The 22,313-nt window shown below is 38.2% G+C and overlaps 1 protein-coding gene across 22 annotated transcripts in view; it reads right to left on the bottom strand.

Annotated features, from left to right (window-relative positions):
- The window catches only part of RYR2 (ryanodine receptor 2), a 788,912-nt gene that overhangs the window by 226,116 nt on the left and 540,483 nt on the right, over nucleotides 1-22,313 (bottom strand). For 15 of the 22 annotated variants that reach the window (XM_063790296.1, XM_063790294.1, XM_063790270.1 and 12 more), the window contains 7 exons: nucleotides 19,346-19,554; nucleotides 18,361-18,713; nucleotides 17,516-17,630; nucleotides 15,730-15,890; nucleotides 15,237-15,266; nucleotides 13,722-13,881; nucleotides 7,243-7,329 (listed from right to left, as the gene is read on the bottom strand). In XM_063790296.1, coding sequence (XP_063646366.1) covers nucleotides 7,243-7,329; nucleotides 13,722-13,881; nucleotides 15,237-15,266; nucleotides 15,730-15,890; nucleotides 17,516-17,630; nucleotides 18,361-18,713; nucleotides 19,346-19,554 — 1,115 coding nt within the window. The remainder of the gene's footprint in view (nucleotides 1-7,242; nucleotides 7,330-13,721; nucleotides 13,882-15,236; nucleotides 15,267-15,729; nucleotides 15,891-17,515; nucleotides 17,631-18,360; nucleotides 18,714-19,345; nucleotides 19,555-22,313) is intronic. The other 7 variants (XM_063790292.1, XM_063790307.1, XM_063790306.1 and 4 more) reach the window with 1 other exon arrangement.

Genomic DNA, 22,313 nt, shown 5'->3' on the forward strand with positions numbered 1-22,313 from the left:
GGAGAAGGGGGGAGGGAGGGATGGAGGGAGGGAAGCAAGGAGAGAGAAAGAGAAAAAGAGAGAGGTTGTAGTGAGCTGAGATCACATCATTGCACTCTAGCCTGGGTGACAGAGTGAGACTCTGTCAGCAAGAAAGAAAAGGGATGGGGACAAGGAAGACAGGAGGGCAGGAAGGAAGGGAGGGAGGGAAGGAGAGAGAAAGAGAAAAAGAGAGAGAGAGAGGTTGTAGTGAGCTGAGATCACATCACTGCACTTTAGCCTGGGTGACAGAGTGAGACTGTCAGCAAGAAAGAAAAGGGACAGGGACAAGGAAGGAAGGAAGGGAGGGAGGGAAGGAGGGAGGGAGAGAGAGAAGAGAAGAAGAGAGAAAGAAGAAAGGAAAAGAAGAGAAGAGAGCAAGCAGTCCAGTCTGGATGCATTCAATTTGTGATAGCTATTAGTCGGCCAATGAAAATGTCAGTAGAAGTCAATAGTCAATAGATGACTGAATATATCAGTCAGGCTTCTGAGAAACTACCACTCCTTGTCCAATTTTGTAAAAAAAAAAAAAAAAAAAAAGGGCAGTCTGAACTTGCTGCCTCCTTTCTCTCATTTCCAATCTTGAATTCACTGTCACATGGCTCCTCTCATCATTTTTTAATATAATAATTGAGACGAGGTCTCCCTCTGTCACCCAGGCTGGAGTGCAGCAGCGCAATCACGGCTCACAGCAGCCTCCATGTCTGCACTCTCAAGTGATCCTCCCACCTCAGCCTCTGGAGGATCTGGGACTAAAGGCGTGCACCACCATATCTGCCTAAAATAATTTTTTATTTTTTGTAGAGATGGGGTCTCACTATGTTGCCCAAGCTGGTTTCAAACTTCTGGGCTCAAGTAATTCCTCCTGCCTCCCAAAGTGCTGGGATTACAAGCATGAGCCACTGAGACCAGCCCCTCTCCCATTGTTTTGCTGAAATTCTTCTGGGAAGGCCACCATAGCCCTCCTCATTAACAAAAGCCAGGAATTCCTTTACTCCGAGTTGTATGAGTCCATCTACGGCATCTGCTGTTAGCCACTCCTGTTTAGAAAACTCCACCCTTGCTTGGCGTCTACTAAAATGTCTCTTTCAGTTCTTCTCCAACATTCTTGAGAGTTCTGCCCTCAGCCTACCTCATAGGTTCCTCTTTTTTAGTTGATACAACCAGGCTCTCTCCTCAGCCATCTCTTCCCACTCTCTACATCTGCCCTCAAATATTCCATTCACACTCAAAGATGAATTATAGCTTATTTCTTGATGATGAAAATTTTAATCTCCAGCATAGCTCTTTTTAGCACAATGGTGTATACATATGTGTATATAGGTATGCATACGTATGTATATTGTATATAAATTTATTGAGTGTATAAATTTGCTGTATACCATGTATAAAGCACTGCTCAAGATGTTTAGTTATATTAACTCCATAAAACAGATACTGTGAACCCCATTTTATAGATGCAGAAACTGAGCTCAAATAATTTAAGAAAGATATCCAAGGTCACCAAGCCAGCCTAATAAAACTATCTACTCTATTCACTCCAATGTGTGCCTGGAACCTCAACTTTACAATTGCAAAATTAAGTTCAACCTTTTTTCCTGAATTTCAAAAAGCTCTTCTACTTTTTGATTAGCATGGTCAAATTGTCCAAACTAAAATTTTAAATCAATCATTCATTCTCAGTTTCCTTGAGATCCTGAATTCCATTCATCTACAAATTCTATTAGTCCAATTCATTGTTAAATCCTATTCTTTTTTTTTATTATACTTTAACTTCTAGGGTACATGTGCACAATGTGCAGGTTTGTTGCATAGGTATACATGTGCCATGTTGGTGTGCTGCACCCATTAACGCGTCATTTACATTAGGTATATCTCCTAATGCTATCCCTCCCCCCTCCCCCAACCCCACAACAGGCCCCGGTGTGTGATGTTCCTCTTCCTGTGTCCAAGTGTTTTCATTGTTCAATTCCCACCTGTGAGTAAGAACATGCGGTGTGTGGTTTTTTGTCCTTGTGATAGTTTGCTGAGAATTGTGGTTTCCAGCTTCATCCATGTCCCTACAAAGGACATGAACTCATCCTTTTTCATGGCTGGATAGTATTCCGTGGTGTATATGTGCCACATTTTCTTAATCCAGTCTAACACTGATGGACATTTGGGTTGGTTCCAAGTCTTTGATATTGTAAATAATGCCGCAATAAACATATGTGTGCATGTGTCTTTATAACAGCATGATTTATAATCCTTTGGGTATATACCCAGTAATGGGATGGCTGGGTCAAATGGTATTTCTAGTTCTAGATCCTTGAGGAATCGCCACACTGACTTCCACAATGGTTGAACTCGTTTACAGTCCCACCAACAGTGTAAAAGTGTTCCTATTTCTCCACATCTTCTCCAGCACCTGTTGTTTCCTGTCTTTTTAATGATCACCATTCTAACTGGTGTGAGATGGTATCTCATTGTGGTTTTGATTGCATTTCTCTGATGGCCATTGATGATGAGCATTTTTTCGTGTCTGTTGGCTGCACAAATGTCTTCTTTTGAGAAGTGTCTGTTCATATCCTTTGTCCACTTTTTGATGGGGTTGTTTGTTTTTTTCTTGTAAATTTGTTTGAGTTATTTGTAGATTCTGGATACTAGCCCTTTGTCAGATGAGAAGATTGCAAAAATGCAAAAATTTTCTCCCATTCTGTAGGTTTCCTGTTGACTCTGATGGTAGTTTCTTTTGCTGTGCAGAAGCTCTTTAGTTTAATTAGATCCCATTTGTCAATTTTAGCTTTTGTTGCCATTGCTTTTGGTGTTTTAGACATGAAGTCCTTGCCCACGCCTATGTCCTGAATGGTATTGCCTAGGTTTTCTTCTAGGGTTTTTATGGTTTTAGGTCGAACATTTAAGTCTTTAATCCACCTTGGATGAATTTTTGTATAAGGTGTAAGGAAGGGATCCAGTTTCAGCTTTCTACATATGGCTAGCCAGTTTTCCCAGCACCATTTATTAAATAGGGAATCGTTTCCCCATTTCTTGTTTTTGTCAGGTTTGTCAAAGATCAGATGGTTGTAGATGTGTGGTGTTGTTTCTGAGGCCTCTGTTCTGTTCCATTGGTCTGTATCTCTGTTTTGGTACCAGTACCATGCTGTTTTGGTTACTGTAGCCTTGTAGTATAGTTTGAAGTCAGGTAGCATGATGCCTCCAGCTTTGTTCTTTTGGCTTAGGATTGACTTGGCAATGCAGGCTCTTTTTTGGTTCCATATGAACTTTAAAGTAGTTTTTTCCAATTCTGTGAAGAAAGTCATTGGTAGCTTGATGGGGATGGCATTGAATCTATAAATTACCTTGGGCAGTATGGCCATTTTCATGATATTGATTCTTCCTACCCATGAGCATGGAATGTTCTTCCATTTGTTTGTGTCCTCTTTTATTTCATTGAGCAGTGGTTTGTAGTTCTCCTTGAAGAGGTCCTTCACATCCCTTGTAAGTTGGATTCCTAGGTATTTTATTCTCTTTGAAGCAATTGTGAATGGGAGTTCACTCATGATTTGGCTCTCTGTTTGTCTGTTGTTGGTGTATAAGAATGCTTGTGATTTCTGCACATTGATTTTGTATCCTGAGACTTTGCTGAAGTTGCTTATCAGCTTAAGGAGATTTTGGGCTGAGATGATGGGGTTTTCTAAATATACAATCATGTCATCTGCAAACAGGGACAATTTGACTTCCTCTTTTCCTAATTGAATACCCTTTATTTCTTTTCCTTGCCTGATTGCCCTGGCCAGAACTTTCAACACTATGTTGAATAGGAGTGGGGAGAGAAGGCCACTTGTGCCAGTTTTCAAAGGGAATGCTTCCACTTTTTGCCCATTCAGTATGATATTGGCTGTGGGTTTGTCATAAATAGCTCTTATTAATTTGAGATACGTCCCATCAATACCTAATTTATTGAGAGTTTTTAGCATGAAGGGCTGTTGAATTTTGTCAAAGGCCTTTTCTGCATCCGTTGAGATAATCATGTGGTTTTTGTCCTTGGTTCTTTTTATATGCTGGATTACGTTTATTAATTTGTGTATGTTGAACCAGCCTTGCATCCCAGGGATGAAGCCCACTTGATCATGGTGGATAAGCTTTTTGATGTGTTGCTGGATTCCGTTTGCCAGTATTTTATTGAGGATTTTTGCATCGATGTTCATCAGGGATATTGGTCTAAAGTTCTTTTTTGTTGTTGTGTCTCTGCCAGGCTTTGGTATCAGGATGATGCTGGCCTCATAAAATGAGTTAGGGAGGATTCCCTCTTTTTCTATTGATTGGAATAGTTTCAGAAGGAATGGTACCAGCTCCTCCTTGTACCTCTGGTAGAATTCGGCTGTGAATCTGTCTGGTCCTGGACTTTTTTTGGTTGGTAGGCTATTAATTATTGCCTCAATTTCAGAGCCTACTATTGGTCTATTCAGGGATTCAACTTCTTCCTGGTTTAGTCTTGGGAGGGTGTATGTGTCGAGGAATTTATCCATTTCTTCTAGATTTTCTAGTTTATTTGCATAGAGGTGTTTATAGTATTCTCTGATGGTAGTTTGTATTTCTGTGGGATTGATGGTGATATCCCCTTTGTCATTTTTTATTGCATCTATTTGATTCTTCTCTCTTTTCTTCTTTATTAGTCTTGGTAGTGGTTTACCAATTTTGTTGATCTTTTCAAAAAACCAGCTCCTGGATTCATTGATTTTTTGAAGGGTTTTTTGTGTCTCTATCTCCTTCAGTTCTGCTCGGATCTTAGTTATTTCTTGCCTTCCGCTAGCCTTTGAATGTGTTTGCTCTTGCTTCTCTAGTTCTTTGAATTGCGATGTTAGGGTGTCAATTTTAGATCTTTCCTGCTCTCTCTTGTGGGCATTTAGTGCTATAAGTTTCCCTCTACACACTACTTTAAATGTGTCCCAGAGATTCTGGTATGTTGTGTCTTTGTTCTCGTTGGTTTCAAAGAACATCTTTATTTCTGCCTTCATTTTGTTATGTACCCCATAGTCATTCAGGAGCAGGTTGTTCAGTGTCCATGTAGTTGAGTGGTTTTGAGTGAGTTTCTTAATCCTGAGTTCTAGTTTGATTGCACTGTGGTCTGAGAGACAGTTTGTTATAATTTCTGTTCTTTTACATTTGCTGAGGAGTGCTTTACTTCCAACTATGTGGTCAATTTTGGAGTAAGTGCGATGTGGTGATGAGAAGAATGTATATTCTGTTGATTTGGGGTGGAGAGTTCTGTAGATGTCTATTAGGTCCGCTTGGTGCAGAGCTGAGTTCAATTCCTGGATATCCTTGTTAACTTTCTGTCTCGTTGATATGTCTAATGGTGACAGTGGGGTGTTAAAGTCTCCCATTATTATTGTGTGGGAGTCTAAGTCTCTTTGTACGTCTCTAAGGACTTGCTTTATGAATCTGGGTGCTCCTGTATTGGGTGCATATATATTTGGGATAGTTAGCTTTTCTTGTTGAATTGATCCCTTTACCATTATGTAATGGCCTTGTTTGTCTCTTTTGATCTTTGTTGGTTTAAAGTCCGTTTTATCAGAGACTAGGATTGCAATCCCTGCCTTTGTTTTCCATTTGCTTGGTAGATCTTCCTCCATCCCTTTATTTTGAGCATATGTGTGTCTCTGCACATGAGATGAGTCTCCTGAATACAGCACTGATGGGTCTTGACTCTTTATCCAATTTGCCAGTCTGTGTTTTTTAATTGGAGCATTTAGCCCATTTACATTTAAGGTTAATATTGTTATGTGTGAATTTGATCCTGTCATTATGATGTTAGCTGGTTATTTTGCTCATTAGTTGATGCAGTTTCTTCCTAGCATCGATGGTCTTTACAATTTGGCATATGCATGTGGCCGGGCACTCGGCGCCAGAAGCAAGAGCCCCTTGGGGCCACCTCACGGGGTCAGTGAATAAACAATCAGAGTAGTGGTATTTCACCTCTGGCCTTGCCCCACCCTGTCCCCTTGCAGGGACAGGGGGGCACCAGGGGCCTCCCACTTATTCTACACTTCTCATGGCTCTTCACCGTGCCAGACTAGAGTCAAGCTCAACAGGGTCTTCTTTCCCCGCGGATTCCACTAAGCCCGTTCCCTTGGCTGTGGTTTCGCTGGATAGTAGGTAGGGACAGTGGGAATCTCGTTCATCCATTCATGAACGTCACTAATTAGATGACTAGGCATTTGGCTACCTTAAGAGAGTCATAGTTACTCCCGCCGTTTACCCGTCCTTCATTGAATTTCTTCACTTTGACATTCAGAGCACTGGGCAGAAATCACATCATGTCATCACCCACCACAGGCCTTCGTGTATTCATTTCTTCTCTAGAATATTTTCACATTTATCATTTTTCATTCTGACTTCCATGGCTCTAATCACTGTCTTCCATGTAGACAGTATCAAATTATTGACACCTCATTGCTACTGATTATTCTCATTCTTGCCCACCTCCACATTAATAACAACATATTTTTCCAAAACAAGTTTCATTATGCTCAATCCCCTTCTTCAAATTTCCAATGGATTTCCCTTGTCTATGTAATAAGTGCTAACCTTTTCACATGGCACACAAGACCTTTTCAACTTGGACTTGTTCTACCTTTTATCCATCTTAATCTCCAGCCACATTCTGGAAGGCATCCTTTGTTATGGTTACACTGAATTCCTTAACCTTCAGCATGTTCACTCTTACATATTTTTGCTTCTTCTCATCCTCTGCCCAGAATGACCTCTCCTAATAAACGTACCCCAAGAGCTCCTATTTTACAGTTAGTAATCAAACTAAATGTTACCTCTTCTTTGAGCTTTAGCTGATCCAACCCATCCAACTGAGTTGTTCTTTCATTTATGTTACTGGAGTATTCCATACATACCACTATTGTAGGTGGCATGGTTTCAGATCTTTAAGTCCATTCATTAGCTCACTATGAGTTCAATGACTACTGCAATGTGTGTAATCTCGGCATTTTTTTTTTCTATAAGCCTTTTATTCAATAATATACATATGATAACTAAAGAGAAACACTTTTTAATTATTTTGTTACCCTTGTGACCTGAAAGAGATTTTCAAGCATGGCTATCTTTTCTTGAAAGAATGATTTATTTGATTCATATCAGTACTGATATACTGAATTCATTTCAGAATAAATCAATGCTATATCCTAATAGAAAAAATACAAATACAATACCAGGAATGAGTTTTATTACCTTTATTCTTCCCAACTCAAACTGGAAAACATTGGGACTTGTAGCTTGTGCAAAAACCGCAGGAAATAATTTTGTACTCGGTTCCACCTGAAATACACAAATGAATTTAATAATGTTAGTAATGAAACAAGACAAGGGAAAAAGTTTTTCTTTATAACAACAAAGGAATACTTTATAGAAGGAGCCCAGAGATTTTCCTTTCTTGCATATTGATTGATGTGCTCCTTCAAGAATTAGAGTATTTCATTACTATGTGAACACTGCTTGGGGAACATACTCTGTTTACTCTGAAGGGCTTATGGCATTGTCATTATTTAACAGAAGTAAACATACATAATTAATCTAACTTTTTCCATTTTCTTTTAATTTCTAATTTACTGTTTTTTAATTGACACATTGTAGATATTTAATGGGGTGTAACATGATGTTTTGATACATGCATACATTGTGTAATGATCAAATCAGGGTAATTAGCATGTCTATCACTTTGAACATTTTTCATTTCTTTGTGGTAAGAACATACAAAATCCTCTCTTCTAGCTATTTTGAGATATGCAATACCTGATGGTTGACTATAGTCACCCTACTGTCCAATAGGACACCAGCGCTTATTCTTCCTTTCTAATGTTAACTCTATATCCATTGGGTATCTGCTCCCTCTCCCCCACTTTCACCTACCCTTCCCAGTCTCTGATAACCACTATTCTATTCACTACTTCCATGACATTAACTTTTTTCGATTCTACATATGAGTGGGCAGTGCAGTATTTTTCTTTCTATGTCTGGCTTATTTCACTAAACACAATATCCTCCAGGCTCACCCATATTGGTGCGAATGACAGGTTCTCATTTTTTTTTATGACCAAATAGTATTCCACTGTGTATATATACCACATTTTCTTCACTTACTAATCCATTGATGGGCACTTAGGCTGATTCCCTATCTTGGCTATTGTGAGTAGTGCTGTGATAATTATAGGAGTGCAGATATTCCTTCCACACACTGATTTCCTTTCCTTGGGATATATACCCAGTACGAGGAATTCTGGATCATATGGTAGTACTATTCTTAATTTGTTGAGGAACCTCCATACTGTTTTTCATAATGGCTATATTCATTTACATTCCCACCAACAGTGTATGAGTTTCCCTCTTCCTCAACATCCTTGCCAATGCTTATTATCTTTTGTCTTTTTGATAATAGCCATTTTAACTGGAATAAGGTAATATTGTGGTTTTGATTTGCACTTTGCTGATGATTAGTGATGTTGAGCATATTTTCATATGCCTGTTGGCCATTTGTATGCCTTCTTTTGAGAAATGTTTATTAAGGTCTTTTGCCCCCTTTTAAATCAATTGTTTTTACTATTGTTGTTTGTGTTCCTTATATATTCTGGATATTGATCCCTTATCAGATGTATAGTTTGCAAATATTTTGTCCCATTCTGTAGATTGTCTTTTCACTCTGTTAATTGTTTCCTTGGCTGTGCAGAGGATTTTTAGTTTGATATAATCCCACTTGTCTATTTTTGCTTTTGTTGCCTGTGCTTTTGAGGTCTTGTCCGAACAATCCTTACCCAGTCCAATGTCATGAAGTGTTTCCCCCATGTTTTCTTCCAGTAGTTTCATAGTTTAAGGTCCTACATTAAGTCTTTAATCCACTTTGAGTTGATTTTTGTATATGGTGAAAAATAGGGGTCCAATTTCATTTTTCTGCATGTGAATATTCAATTTTCCCAGTACCATTTATTGAAGAAACTGTCCTTTCCCCAATGTGTGTTCTTGGCACCTTTGTTGAAAATTAGTTGGCTATGGATAGGTGGTTTTTTTTCTGGGTTCTCTGTTCTGTTTTATTGGTCTATATGTCTGTTTTGGTTACCATAGCTTTGTAGTATAGTTTCAAGTCAGGTAGTGTTTTGGTTACTATGGGCTTTGTGTATTTTAAACTCAGTTAGTGTGATGTTTCCAGCTTTATTCTTTTTGCTCAAGATTGCTTTGGCTGCTTGGGGTCTTTTGTGATTTCATAAGAAATTTAGAATTATTTTTTCTATTTCTATAATAGAATAATAATGTCATTGGTATTTTGATAGGGACTTCACTGAATCTGTAGATTACTTTTTGTACTATGGACATTTTAATAATATTAATTCTTCCAATCCATCCAATCCAACAGCATGAGATATCTTTCCATTTATTTCTGTCCTCTTAAATTTATTTCACCAATGTTTTATAGATTTCAGTGTAGAGATCTTACACCTCCTTTGTTAAATGTATTCCTAGATAACTGATTTTTTTTTTTTTTTTTTTGAGATGGAGTCTCACTCTGTCACCCAGGCTGGAGCTCAGCTCACTGCAACCTCTGCCTCCTGGGTTCAAGTGATTCTCCTGCCTCAGCCTCCCCAGTAGGTGGGATTACAGGTGCACGGCACCACGCCCGGCTAATTTTTTTGTATTTTTAGTAGAGACGAGGTTTCACCATTTTGGCCAGGCTTGTCTAGAACTCCTGACCTCAGATGATCCACCCGCCTTGGCCTCCCAAAGTGCTGGGATTACAGGCATGAGTCACTGCGCCCAGCCGATAACTGATTTTTAAAGCTATTGTAACTGAGATTGTATCTTGATTTTTTTTCTCAGAGCATTCACTACTAGTGCAAAGAAATACTGATTTTTGTATGCTGATTTTGTATCCTGCAAATTTACTGAATGTATTAGTTTTAACAGTTTTTTAGTAAACTTTTAAAGGTATTTTTATATATAAGATCATGTCATCTACAAACTGAGACAATTTGATGACTTCTTTTCCAGTTTGGATGCCTTTTATTTCTTTTTCTTGCCAAATTCTCTGGCTAGCACTTCTAGTATTATGTTGAACAGAAGTGGTGAAAGTGGGCATCTTTGTCTTGTTCCATACCTTAGAAAAAAAAGCTTTCAACTTTTCCCCCATTTAGTCCTGGGCTTTTCTTTGATGGAGACTTTTCATTATTGATACAATTTCCTCACTCACTATTAATCTGCTCAGATTTTCTATTTCTTCATAAGTCAGTCTTGGTAGGTTGTATACATCTAGGAATTTATCCATTTCTTCTAGGTTATCCAATTTGTTGGCATACGATTTTTCATAATATTTTCTCATTATCCTTTGTATTTCTGTGGTATAGGTTGTAATGTCTTCTTTTCAATGTGGATTTTATTTATTTGAGTCATCTCTTTCTTTCTTTGTCTAGCTAAAGGTTTATTGATTTTGTCTTTTCAAAAAAACAACTCTTCGTATCATTGATCTTTTGTATTGTTTAGTCTCTGTTTTGTTATTGTTCCAATTTTTATTATTTATTTACTTCTATTAATTTGGGGTTTAGTTTGTTCTTGTATTTGTGGTTTTTGGAGGTGTAATATTAGGTGGTTTATTTTTTACTTTTTAAATGTAGGCATTTAATACTGTAAACTTCCCTCTTAGAACTGCCTCTGCTGTATCCCATAGCTTTTGGTATGTTGTGTTTCCATTTTTGTTTGTCTCAAGAAAATTTTTAATTTCTTTTTTAATGTCTTCATTTACCCACTGGTTATTCACGGGCATGTTGTTTAATGTCTATGTATTCATAAAGTTTCCTCAGTTCCTCTCAGGATTGATTTCTAGTTTTATACTAGTGTGATCAGAAAATATATACGATATCATCTTAAATTTTTAAAGATTTATTTTGTGGCCTAACATATGATCTGTCCTGGAGAATGCCCCATGAGCAGTTGAGAATAATGTGTATTCTTCAGCTATACATCTGTTGCACAGAATGTTCTGTAAATGTCTAGTATGTCCCTTTGGTCTAGAGTGCAGTTTAAATCTGCTGTTTCCTTGCTGAATTTCTGTCTGGATTATCTGCTGTTGCTGAAAGTGGGGTGTTGAACTTCCCTACTATTGTTGCATTGAAGCCTATCTCTCCCTTTAGATAAAACATACTTCATATATTTGGATGCTCCAGTGTTGAATGCATATAAATTCACAATTGTTATATCTTCTTAACTGATCCTTTTCTATTAATGACCTTCTTTGACTCTTTTTTACATTTTTTGAATTAAGTCTATTTTATCTAAGCGTGGCTACTTCTGCTCACTCTCAGTTTCCATTTGCATTGAAAATCTTTTTCCATCCCTTCACTTTCAGGCTATGTCTGTCCTTACAGGTGAAGTGAATCTCTAGTGGGCAGCATATAGTTGAGTCTTGCTTTTTATCCATGCAGCCACTCTATATATTTTAATTGAGCAATTTTAATTCATTTACATTCAAGGTTATTATTGATAGGTAAGGAATTATTCCTAATATTTTGTTTGTTGTTTTCTAGATCCTTCATTTCTTTCTTGCTCTCTTGCTTACCTTTGTGGTTTGATACCTTTTTGTGGTGCTAAGCTTTGATACCTTTCCCTTTCTCATTAGTGTGACTGCTGCAATTTTTTCTTTGTGGTTACTATGAAACTAAGATAAACAATATTGTAGTTATAATAGACCATCTTAAGCTGATACATTTGGTTGCATAAAAATACTCTGGACTTCCCAGGCATGGTGGCTCATGTCTGTAATCCCAGCACTTTGGGAGGCCGAGGTGGGCGGATCACAAGGTCAGGAGATCGAGATCGAAACCATCCTGGCCAGCATCATGAAACCCCATCTCTATTAAAAATACAAAAATTACCTGGGTGTGGTGGTGCATGCCTATAATCCCAGCTACTCAGGGGGCTGAGGCATGAGAATTGCTTGAACCCAGAAGGCAGAGGTTGCAGTGAGCCAAGATCCCACCATTGCCTGGCAACAGAGCAAGACTCTGTCTCAAAAAAAAAAAAAAAAATACTCTGGACTTTTACCCTCCCCTCACAATGTATATTTCTGATGCCTTAATTTACATCTCTCTATATTGTATGTTCCTTAACAACTACTTGTAGCTGTAGTTACTTTTGACAATTTTGACTTTTAACCTTCATACTAGAGTACTAGAGGTTTGAAAGATTTGGCATAGCACCATTTCAGTACCGCAGTATTCTGAGTTTGATTTAAAATTTACTTCTACGAATGGGTTTTATACTTTTACATGCTTTCATGATAGTAATTACCATCCTTTTGCTTCCAGCTTTAGCACTGCCTTAGACATTTCTTCTAAGGCAGGTCCAGAGGTGGTGAATTCATTCTGCTTTTGCTTATCTGTGGAGTACTCTATTTTTCCTTCATTTCTGAAGGATAGCTTTGCTAGACATAGTATTCTTGGCTGACAGTTGTTCTTTCAGCACATTGAATATATCTCATTTCCCTAGCCTTCAAGGTTTCTGCTGAGAAACTTGCTGATAGTCAAATGGAAATCCAAGTATATATGACTTGGTGCTATTCTCTCATTACTCTTAGGATTCTTTTTCTTTGATATTTGACAGTTTGATTATAATGCGCCTTGGAAAGGGCTTTTCTCGGTTGATTCTTTTGAGATCCTTTGAGCTTCCTGGATCTGGATGTCCATATCTTTCCAAAGATGTGGAAAGTTATTAGTCATTATTTTGTTAAACGTTTTCTGTGCCTTTCTCCATTGCTCAGTGGCATCCCATAAGTTCTATAGGCTTTTTTCCTTCTTTCTTATTTTTATTTCTTTTTCTCCCTCTGGATGGGTTATTTCAAAAGACCTGTCTTCAAGTTCATAAAGTCTTTCTTATGCTTGATCTAGTCTGTCGTCGAAACCCTCAGTTGTATATTTTATTTCATTTATTGAATTCTTGAGTTACAAGATTTCTGTTTAGTTCTTTTCTACTATATGCATTTCTTCGTTGAATGTCTCATTCAGATCATGAATTGGTTTCCTGATCTTGTTGAAGTATCTGCATTTTATTGTATCTCACTGAGATCCCTTAAGATCATTACTTTGAATTTCTTTTCAGGCATTTTATAAATTTATTTTGGGGAGGGGGATCTGTTACTAGAGAATTATTGTGTTCCTTTGGAGGAGTCATGTTTCCTTCCATTCACGTGTTTCTTGTGTTCCTTTGATATCTGTTCATCTGGTAAAACAGTAGCTTCTTCCAACTTTATGAAGTAGCTTTTGTAGGAAATAGCTTTTCCTGTAGATGGGTTCTAGGGTACCGGTTGGGTAGGATACACTGGTTTTGGTTCTGGGTGGATGCGGTAGTGTAGTATCTGTGCAGATTCTTCAGCTGTAATTTATGTCAGCAGCATCTGCAAGTGCCTCAGTGGTCTGGCTACAGGCATTTGTGGTGGTGATTGTGCAGCTTTGTTGGGGTGAGACCACCAAGGTGTTTCTCAGGTCACAGGAGTGCAGTGGCTGGGACAGCTATTGGGAGGACTTGCTATGGGCAGGTCTGCTCGGCTGGTTTTCAGACCAGGGGCACGTGTACATGTGTCTATTTTACTTTTTGATCTTACAAACTGTGTTTTCCTTTAATGGGGGAAAGAAGTCTTCCTCCCTAGAAGACTGAAATCATCACTGACCACGTACCTGATAGTATGTGCTCAGTTCCTTGCCATTGGCAATGAATGTGAGCAGCCCGCTGGCAGCATCCACCACACAGCCAATCTCCAGTCCATTATTGTTGCGTCCTTGCCCGGGGCTCATGCTCTCACCCGCACATACCATATAGCAGTTGCTGCGTTTGATGCTGAATTTCAAAAGAACATTTTTATCTTTGTACAACCACAGATAAAAGAGAAAGCAGGTATATCTTGCAAACTAACTAAATTATGCTGCGCAAGCAACAAGCTCATGCTGTAATGGGAGAGGTGCACAATGGGCCCGATTCTGTGATTCTGAGCAAAACTCCATTGACTGCAGTGGACGTTCTGAATCAGGTCTTATGTGTCTCTACATTTCACACCTAATGAAGACAGGTCAACAAGTTGGAACCAAGTAAGAACTGACCTGCACCTTCTCTCCAAAAACTCAAACCAAACTAGACCTTTTTCTGGGTTCAAAAAAGTTTAACTATTTAAAAATCATCCAAATTTGTAATTTTCATCTCATGGATTTTTTTTTTTTAGCTTTTTGTTGTTTTGTTTTGTTTTACCACTTGTTCTGAAATGAGAAGCATTTATTTCCAGACACTATCAAAGTCCTTAGGCAAATTCTACATAAGCCTTCAGTGATTTGATATACTTAAAATTTGGCTAAAATTTTGCCCCTTTCTGGACAATTCCCAGTGATCTGAGAGACAGACTTAACTAGAATATGCCAAAAAAAAAAAAAAAACAAAAAAAAAACCCAGTGATGTTAACCACAAATGCCACCTGATTTTCACCTTCCCTAAAGCTTTTACTAGAGATGGTAACAAAGTTAAGTAATTTGAGCCTTATCAGCATTCTCTTTCTTTGCCACTGTACAGTAAACATATTAACAAAACCAGCAAAAAAGGCTAAAGCCAGGCAAGCAGAAGGGAAAGAACAAAAAGGCTGGGATAAATCAGTTTTTGAGTAATCAAATGTAGGCTGCATTTCTTCACACTATCTACGTAAAATCCAATGACCCTTCCCTATCTTCCATTTCCTCCAACAAAATCATCTTTCAGTTATCCCATCCCCATATTGAGTTCTTTACTTATATTGTTGCCATCCCTGAAAATTAAGCGTGGCCCCCAAAAAATATTCCTGGAGACATGTGGTTTTTTTGTCCCAAACTTATGTAAAGAGCTCTTCATTAGAGATTTTTGCTGGGCTCCCATTGCAAATGCTAAGTCCATTATGCTTCATATGTTACAACCCAAGGGCAGGAAAGTGAGTTTCCCAAAAAATGATGGTGCAGGTATAGAAGAAAAGCAACGTTATAAAGGACTCTTTCGGAGACCTGTCACAGCAGATCAGAGAGGATGCATGGGCACAAAAGGTAGAAGCCAATGGTCAGATCTTCTCTTGTCTTATTCTGCAAGGAAGATAGCCTTCTTCACTTTTTTGAAGGTTTGGTTTGAGTTTGGTTTGTTTTACAAATGAAAAAAAAATGGCACAGAAAGTGTAACTGACTTACCCAAAGCCACACAGCGAGTCAATGGCAAAGCTGAGGAAAGAACCCACTTCTCCTCAGTCCGAGTTCAAATGCGTCCACCTGGTCTAAACTACCAGCCCACATTGTCTTCACAGTTTTCTCCCCACCACATAGTCAGTTCCCGAAATCTATATCAAGTCATTGGTTAAAAGCCGCACATTCACCCATCTCTCATCCCTAAAACAAAGGCTAAGTATTGGTAACCCAAGCTGTTAGTCATGTTACCTGAAGGAATATATGATCATTACCCCAAAAGGCTGCACTGCTCTTACTGTACAATGTTTGCACATTTAACACATTTAGATTCCTTAACTGGTTTGTATGAATAACAAAAACGACATTGACATTAATGGCTTGATTATATTCTTCCTATAAATAGAAATATCTTGGTCACAAAATACAAGGAAAAGGAATAGCTAGGTTCACCAATATTTTTTTCACATGTCATTCTTGCAAAAAATTGAGGAAAACTAACCTTTCATGCACTTTTCCTTTTTCATCTCCTAGAGTAACTGTTACTGTGCGAACTCTGTCCAAGTCAAAGCCTGTGTCATACTGATGGAAATCTGATGTAATCCAGCCCACCCAGACATTAGCAGGTTCTTGTCCAGGAAAGATTCTCACTGAGTAATAGTACTGTGAAGATAGCAGAACCAAACATTGGCAAAGTAAAACTAAACAAAACAAAACTCGGATTTGCAATCCTAACTGTGTCTAAGTCTGTGAATGACTTAAGAATTCACTTCTTGGTTTAAAACCGTTTGGGTGAATGAAAATATTGTAGGGACAAAGGACTAACACTACAAACTAAGAAACGTCTTTTACCAGAGATCCTGAATTAAATAAGAAATAACAGGAAAGAGAGAAAAGATGTGATCTGAGCAAACATGCTAAATGATTTAAGTCTTTTTATGCTGGTCAGCATATGTGCGTGTGCTAGATGTGTGTAATATACACACATACATATATATGTGCACATATACAGTATATGTATGTAATAAAATCACGAATCCATTAAGCATAGGGAAGCTTCAAATTCTTCAAGCTTATACATGTATGCAAATCTATGTTCACTTTTTTTTTTTTTTTTTTTTTGAGATAGACTCTCACTCTGTCACCCAGGCTGGGGTGTAGTGGTGTGATCTCAGCTCACTGAAGCCTCTGCCTCCCAGGTTCAAGAGATTCTCCTGCCTCAGCCTCCCGAGTAGCTGGGACTACAGGTGTGCACAACGACACCCAGTTAATTTTTATATTTTTAGTAAAGACGGGGTTTCACCATGTTAGCCAGGCTGTTCTCGAACTCCTGACCTCAGGTGATCCACCTGCCTTGGCCTCCCAAAGTTCTGGGATTACAGGCGCGAGTCACTGCACCTGGCCAATGTTTGGGTTTTTATACTTGTCACCCACCTTTTTGCATATTCTTGGCCTTTCCTTTCTCTGACACATAGCATTTTGAACTTTAAGCTCACTTTTTTTTTTTTTGAGATGGAGTCTCACTCTGTCACCCAGGCTGGAGTGCAGTGACACCGTGTCGGCTCACTGCAACCTCTGTCTCCTGGGTTCAAGCAATTCTCCTGCCTCAGCCTCCCTAGTAGCTGGGATTACAGGTGCCCACCACCACACTCCACTAATGTTTATATTTTAAATAGAGACAGGGTTTCACCATGTTGGCCAGGCTGGTCTCGAACTCTTGACCTCAGGTGATCCATCCACCTTGAACTCCCAAAGTACTGGGATTACAGGTTTAAGCCACTGCACCCGGCCTAAACTCATTTTGAAATAGTTCAGAACATGTGAACATCAAACTCAAATATGGGATCACTCTACAATGAACACAACTAAATACTTTTTCAATGTAGCATTTTAGGAGAAGTAGCTTTGAGAATTTAAAATGGAAGGGAGCAAAGCTTGACCTCTCACAAATTATGATGATTGATCTTCAGTCAATTCAGTAAGATGAAGAAAATCAAATGTAGTTGAAAAATTCAAGGGCAATTTAAAATTTTGTCAAGAAACAGAGCAAAATTAAGATTATGCATGCCATTACAAATATTTTTTCTAAAATAGCTCTTGTATTGCATAATATCCATCATAATACATAAACTTTTTTCAAACTTTCAGTCCCCAAAATATATCCAAAAACAGAAACAGACATTTTAAAAATAATGTTACTAAGTATGATGAATCGGTATGTGTTACTGGAGATGTAAAGCATAATGAGTGACAAATAGAAATAAACGACAAAAGCTGCAACCTCATACCGTGGACGTTTGCATCAAGAAATCATAGTCATCCCGATCATCAGCAAGGACATCTTCGGTGAGTCTTGCAGAATGGCTTGTGCTGTAATCTGGCTTTGTTCTTCTAAGCAAAAATCTGAAATATTTCAGAGGACTAACAATAAGCAACATTAAAATGTTCTGTCTACTTCAAATATGAGCATATAATCAATTGAGTTGCCTTAAACCTGGGCGATTTTGCTCCCTGGGGGACATCTGGGAATATCTGAAAATACATGTTTTTGGTTCTCACAGTTTGGGGGATGGAGTGCTACTGGCATCTAGTGGGTGGAGGTCAGGATGCTGCTCAGCATCCTTCAATGTCCAAGGTGTGTCCTCAACAAAGAATTGTCTGGCCTAAAGTGTCAATAGTGCTGAGACTGAGAAACTCTGATTTAGTATAAGAAAGGATGTTAAAATAACTTGCCGCCTTTATCATAAAAAATACTATTTGGAGAAAATGCTCTGCAAGTTTCAGGCAAGAATGTAAACACAGACATCTTAAAAAGTAACTCTTGAGATAGATTGCATCTATGCTAACAAATTAGATGACTAACAGGTTGCTTAATTTTTCCCTACAGCATCCTTTGCACAAAGAGGAGGAGGAGAAGGGGGAGAGGAGAAGGGGGAGGAGGAGAAGGGGGAGGAGGAGAAGGGGGAGGAGGAGAAGGGGGAGGAGGAGGAGGGGGAGGAGGAGGAGGGGGAAGAGGAGGAGGGGGAGGAGGAGGAGGAGGAGGAAAAAATTTACACTAGGAGACCCTTTACTCTGGACTGTAACCCTCCTCACATAACTACAAATTTAAAATCACAGCGCATAAATTAGTAACCTTTGTTTCAGACGAGAGGGCTTTTCCTGGGCATAATCTTTGTGGTTGTTAAACTCTGGTTTAGTAGCTTCTTTGTCTTTGTCAACACGATCGGGCACTAGATGGCCATGAGCTGTCTTCATCAGAACCTCAAAGTCAGAATCAGCATCATAATCTTCCAAGTCATTCTTGGGCCCGAAAAGGCCAGCCCCAGGGAGCCCTCCAGCCACCGTCTTGGAGAAGACCTCCGCGCACTCGATCGGCATGCTCAGGCGATAAAACATGATATCAGTGTTGCTGTTCTGAGAACCAAAAGACTTCTGAGTGACCTTTAAACATGGGGAACTGTCTATGGTGCCGTCTATTCTGGTCACCTAGCAAACGAAGAAGCGATAGTTCACATTCCAATCACCATTGTCAATTTCCTGATTCTAAAGATGACTAAGGCACATCACGTTTTCAGAATCCCAAATGCGGTCCACACATGGCATCATTTTGTAAGAGATGATTAAACAGATTACTGTGCTATGGATATAGTCATAGAGTTCTGCTTCTGTTTCTAAAGACGGTTTCGGAAATTTATCTTATAATTCTATATATTCAGATTCAGCCTGACATTGCCCATACATAAAAAAGAAAGTATTTTTCATCATTCTAACAAGCTACTTGTAACGTATCTAATATGAGAATGGATGTGGTTCCCTTTGCCTTGATCTTTCTTCTAGCTAAAGAGCTTGATGTGCACAAACCCCAGACACAGTCTGAGCTATAGACTTCTTCACACATAGCTCAAGAAAAAAAAAAAAAGAATTGAAAGCAAAAATTTAAAAGTTTCCCATCCACTGATAGCTGGTAGAAAGTACCATCTTTGCTTAGATTCCACTACTATATAACACATCAAGGTCATCATTTTAAGTAAGTCACAATAATTGTCTAAGCGGAAGTTCCTGTGTATATTCTTTTCCTGCTTTTTAGAAATGGCCTGATTTTTAAAGAAAAAGCAAACCTCTATATGTTCATGGTTTGATGGAACTTGAAGAAACTGAGGAAGCCTCTTGCTCAGCCACATGGTAATATCCCTGTTTGTATTAACAGCAAATGGTTCATAGCCCTCTTGTAAGCCACAGATGGTGAAATATTTCAAGGTGCTGACATCCTTTCCAAAGTTCATCCTACCCACTTGAGCCACTCCAAGGCTACACACAGGTATGAATCCTGGGAAGAAAAAAAAAATCAAAAGTTTTAGTACCATTAGTATATGATCCTGTTAGTATAGAATTATCAAACATATTGTTCCAGGACCGAACTTTGTGAGAGCTGTCACCCTAGGGTGAAAAAAGTAGTGTAATAAAGGGAACAATGACATTAAATATTACCCATAAGGGTGAGAAAACCAGGATTTGATCTTGACATTATAATTTACTAGCTGTGGGCCCTAGATAAATCCCTTCTGTCATCTCAGACTTAACTCTGTAAGATGAAGTAAATGCTATGCAGCGCCTGGTCCTCCGGGGATTCTAGAGATCCCTGCTCTGCAGTCTCCTTGCTCAGGAGTGCATGTACTCTCTCACATAGGGAAAGTAAGAAGGAACTAAGTGCCAAGGGATGTGGTTCATTTGCCTTGCTCCTCCTTCTGGCTAAAGAGCTTGATACATACTAACACCAGACACAGTCTGAGCTATAGATTTCCTCATACATAGCTCAAGAAAAAAAAGAATTGGAGGCAAAAATTTAAAAGTTTTCCATCTACTGATAGTTGCTTTTGATCTTTGAAGAAAATTTTGCTTTTTTTCTGGAATAAACTGGATCTAAGCATGGGGGAAAAATACATGTTTAATGTATGAAGCATGTATTTATGCATGAATGAGGTATATTTATAATGCACAAATTATATATATAATCTTATATTTATATGCAATAGCAATGAACAATAGAGCAAAAACCAATAAAATATTTCATAAGCTCTTCCCATGTGTGTCAGAGTTAGCAAATCTTTCCTCTTTTGAACAAAAAGGGGAACTATACTAACTTTGTTAATTGTTTTTTTGAGCTCTTTGGAATTGATTGGCAAGACAATGAGATGGTATTTTTTGGAAAGGAGATGAGATTTTTTTTTTTCACAAGGGGATGAGATGATATTCTTCAGGGATGGGTGTTTATGTACTCTTTTTTTTTTGAGACGGAGTCTCGTTCTGTCACCCAGGCTGGAGTACAATGCTGTGATCTTGGCTCACTGCAACCTCTGCCTCCCAAGTTCAAGTGATTCTCCAGCCACAGCCTCCCGAGTAGCTGAGACTACAGGTGCACGCCACTGCGTCCGGCTAATTTTTGTATTTTTAGTAGAGATAGGGTTTCACCATGTTGGCCAGGCTGGTCTCAAACTCCTGACCTCAGGTGATCTGCCTGCCTTGGCCTCCCACAGTGCTGGGATTACAGGTGTGGGCCACTGTGCCCAGCCTTCATTTCTTCCTGTAATGTTTTACATGAATGTTCAAGTAGGCAGCACACTAAAAACGTCAGTATTGGAATGCAGACTACAAATTAGATCCTCTAATTTGTAGAGCATAAAAGCAATGGATCCTAAGAATAAGCCAACAATTTTGACAAGAATTGTAGTTAGCTCTGTCATTATGATTTACACACTTTTCTCTTACTGAAATTAGTGGCAGTGAAAGCAATATATAACCCCCAAAATAGCATAAGATGATAAAAATTACATCCAATAATTCATAATGATTTTACCCAGTTTGTATGCAGCAACATATAGTCAAATGAATAGCTGTATAACAGTGCCACCAACCAGGAAAAAAGAACATATCCAGCTGTGTTCAAGGAAGGGTAAATGATGAGTTTCTAGTTAAAACTAAAAAAAATTGCAGCTGTATCTGCAGCTGTGACAGCTCTTAAAGCTATAGTCAAGAAAAGTTGTTTTAAATGAGTGTCCCCAAAGAAATCAAATAAAAAGAAAGCAAATCAAATAAAAAATCTATTGTATTGTGTAAATACAATAGATCTCAGACAGCTTGAACTGCATTAGCAGAAATTAGTAAATCTAGCACCCACTTAACATAAACTAGGAGATACCAAGATAGAAACATTTCCTCAAATGGTAAACATCTATTTCTTTCTGATCACTGTATTTGTAGAAGGAGTTCCTAGCCTACATGGAAAGTTATTGGATAGCTGTAAATATCTGTATAGTTGACCTTTGGGTATTTGTTTCACTAATACCTAAACTTTTCTGCGTATTTGAAATACTTCCATTTAAAATATTCAGTGTCTAGTAATATGCACAAATATTTATGTCCTAAACTGTTCCCCATAGCTATGTTTACAATTCTAGAATACTGTTTTCATAATAAATATACTTTTTCTTCGTGAGATGAACATTATTCAGCCTTTGAAATTTTGGTTTTCAAAGGCCCACTAATGCATAGGAAAATCCTCCAAGTAATTATTATTTAAAGAAAGAAAGATAAGATATGGTTTATTTTTAAATAGGAAAACACCAGCAGGGTTTTTATTTAAAAGCCTCAGAATAGTGGAATTCCTGGTAATTTTGTTCTCTATGGCTCCCAATTTAACAAATTTTCTTCAATGTATATATATTTTATTTAAAAACATGCTTTCATTTTTAAAATTTTATTTAATAAATTGGGACAAAAATTTCTTTCCCATAAAGAAATTTGTAAGAGTGGTGTGGACATAAAATGGCCCAAACAACATACTGTTTGAGTCCTAACACTCCATGTTGGCAGGTGGTGAATTCAGTAACAGAAATCCTCCATATCAACTTAAACTAGTACAAGATTTATGTAGAGCAATTTGGTAATATGTGTTAAGAAGCTTTCAACCATTCATTTACTTATTCGATAATTACTCACTAAGCAACTACCATGTGTCAGAAAGTAGGAGTAAAAGATGACTAACACAGATCCAGGGCAAAACGTGCTCGTGGTCTAATAACATACAAA

Source organism: Pan troglodytes, chromosome 1 (assembly GCF_028858775.2).
Source record: "Pan troglodytes isolate AG18354 chromosome 1, NHGRI_mPanTro3-v2.0_pri, whole genome shotgun sequence".
Classification (NCBI taxonomy): domain Eukaryota; kingdom Metazoa; phylum Chordata; class Mammalia; order Primates; family Hominidae; genus Pan; species Pan troglodytes.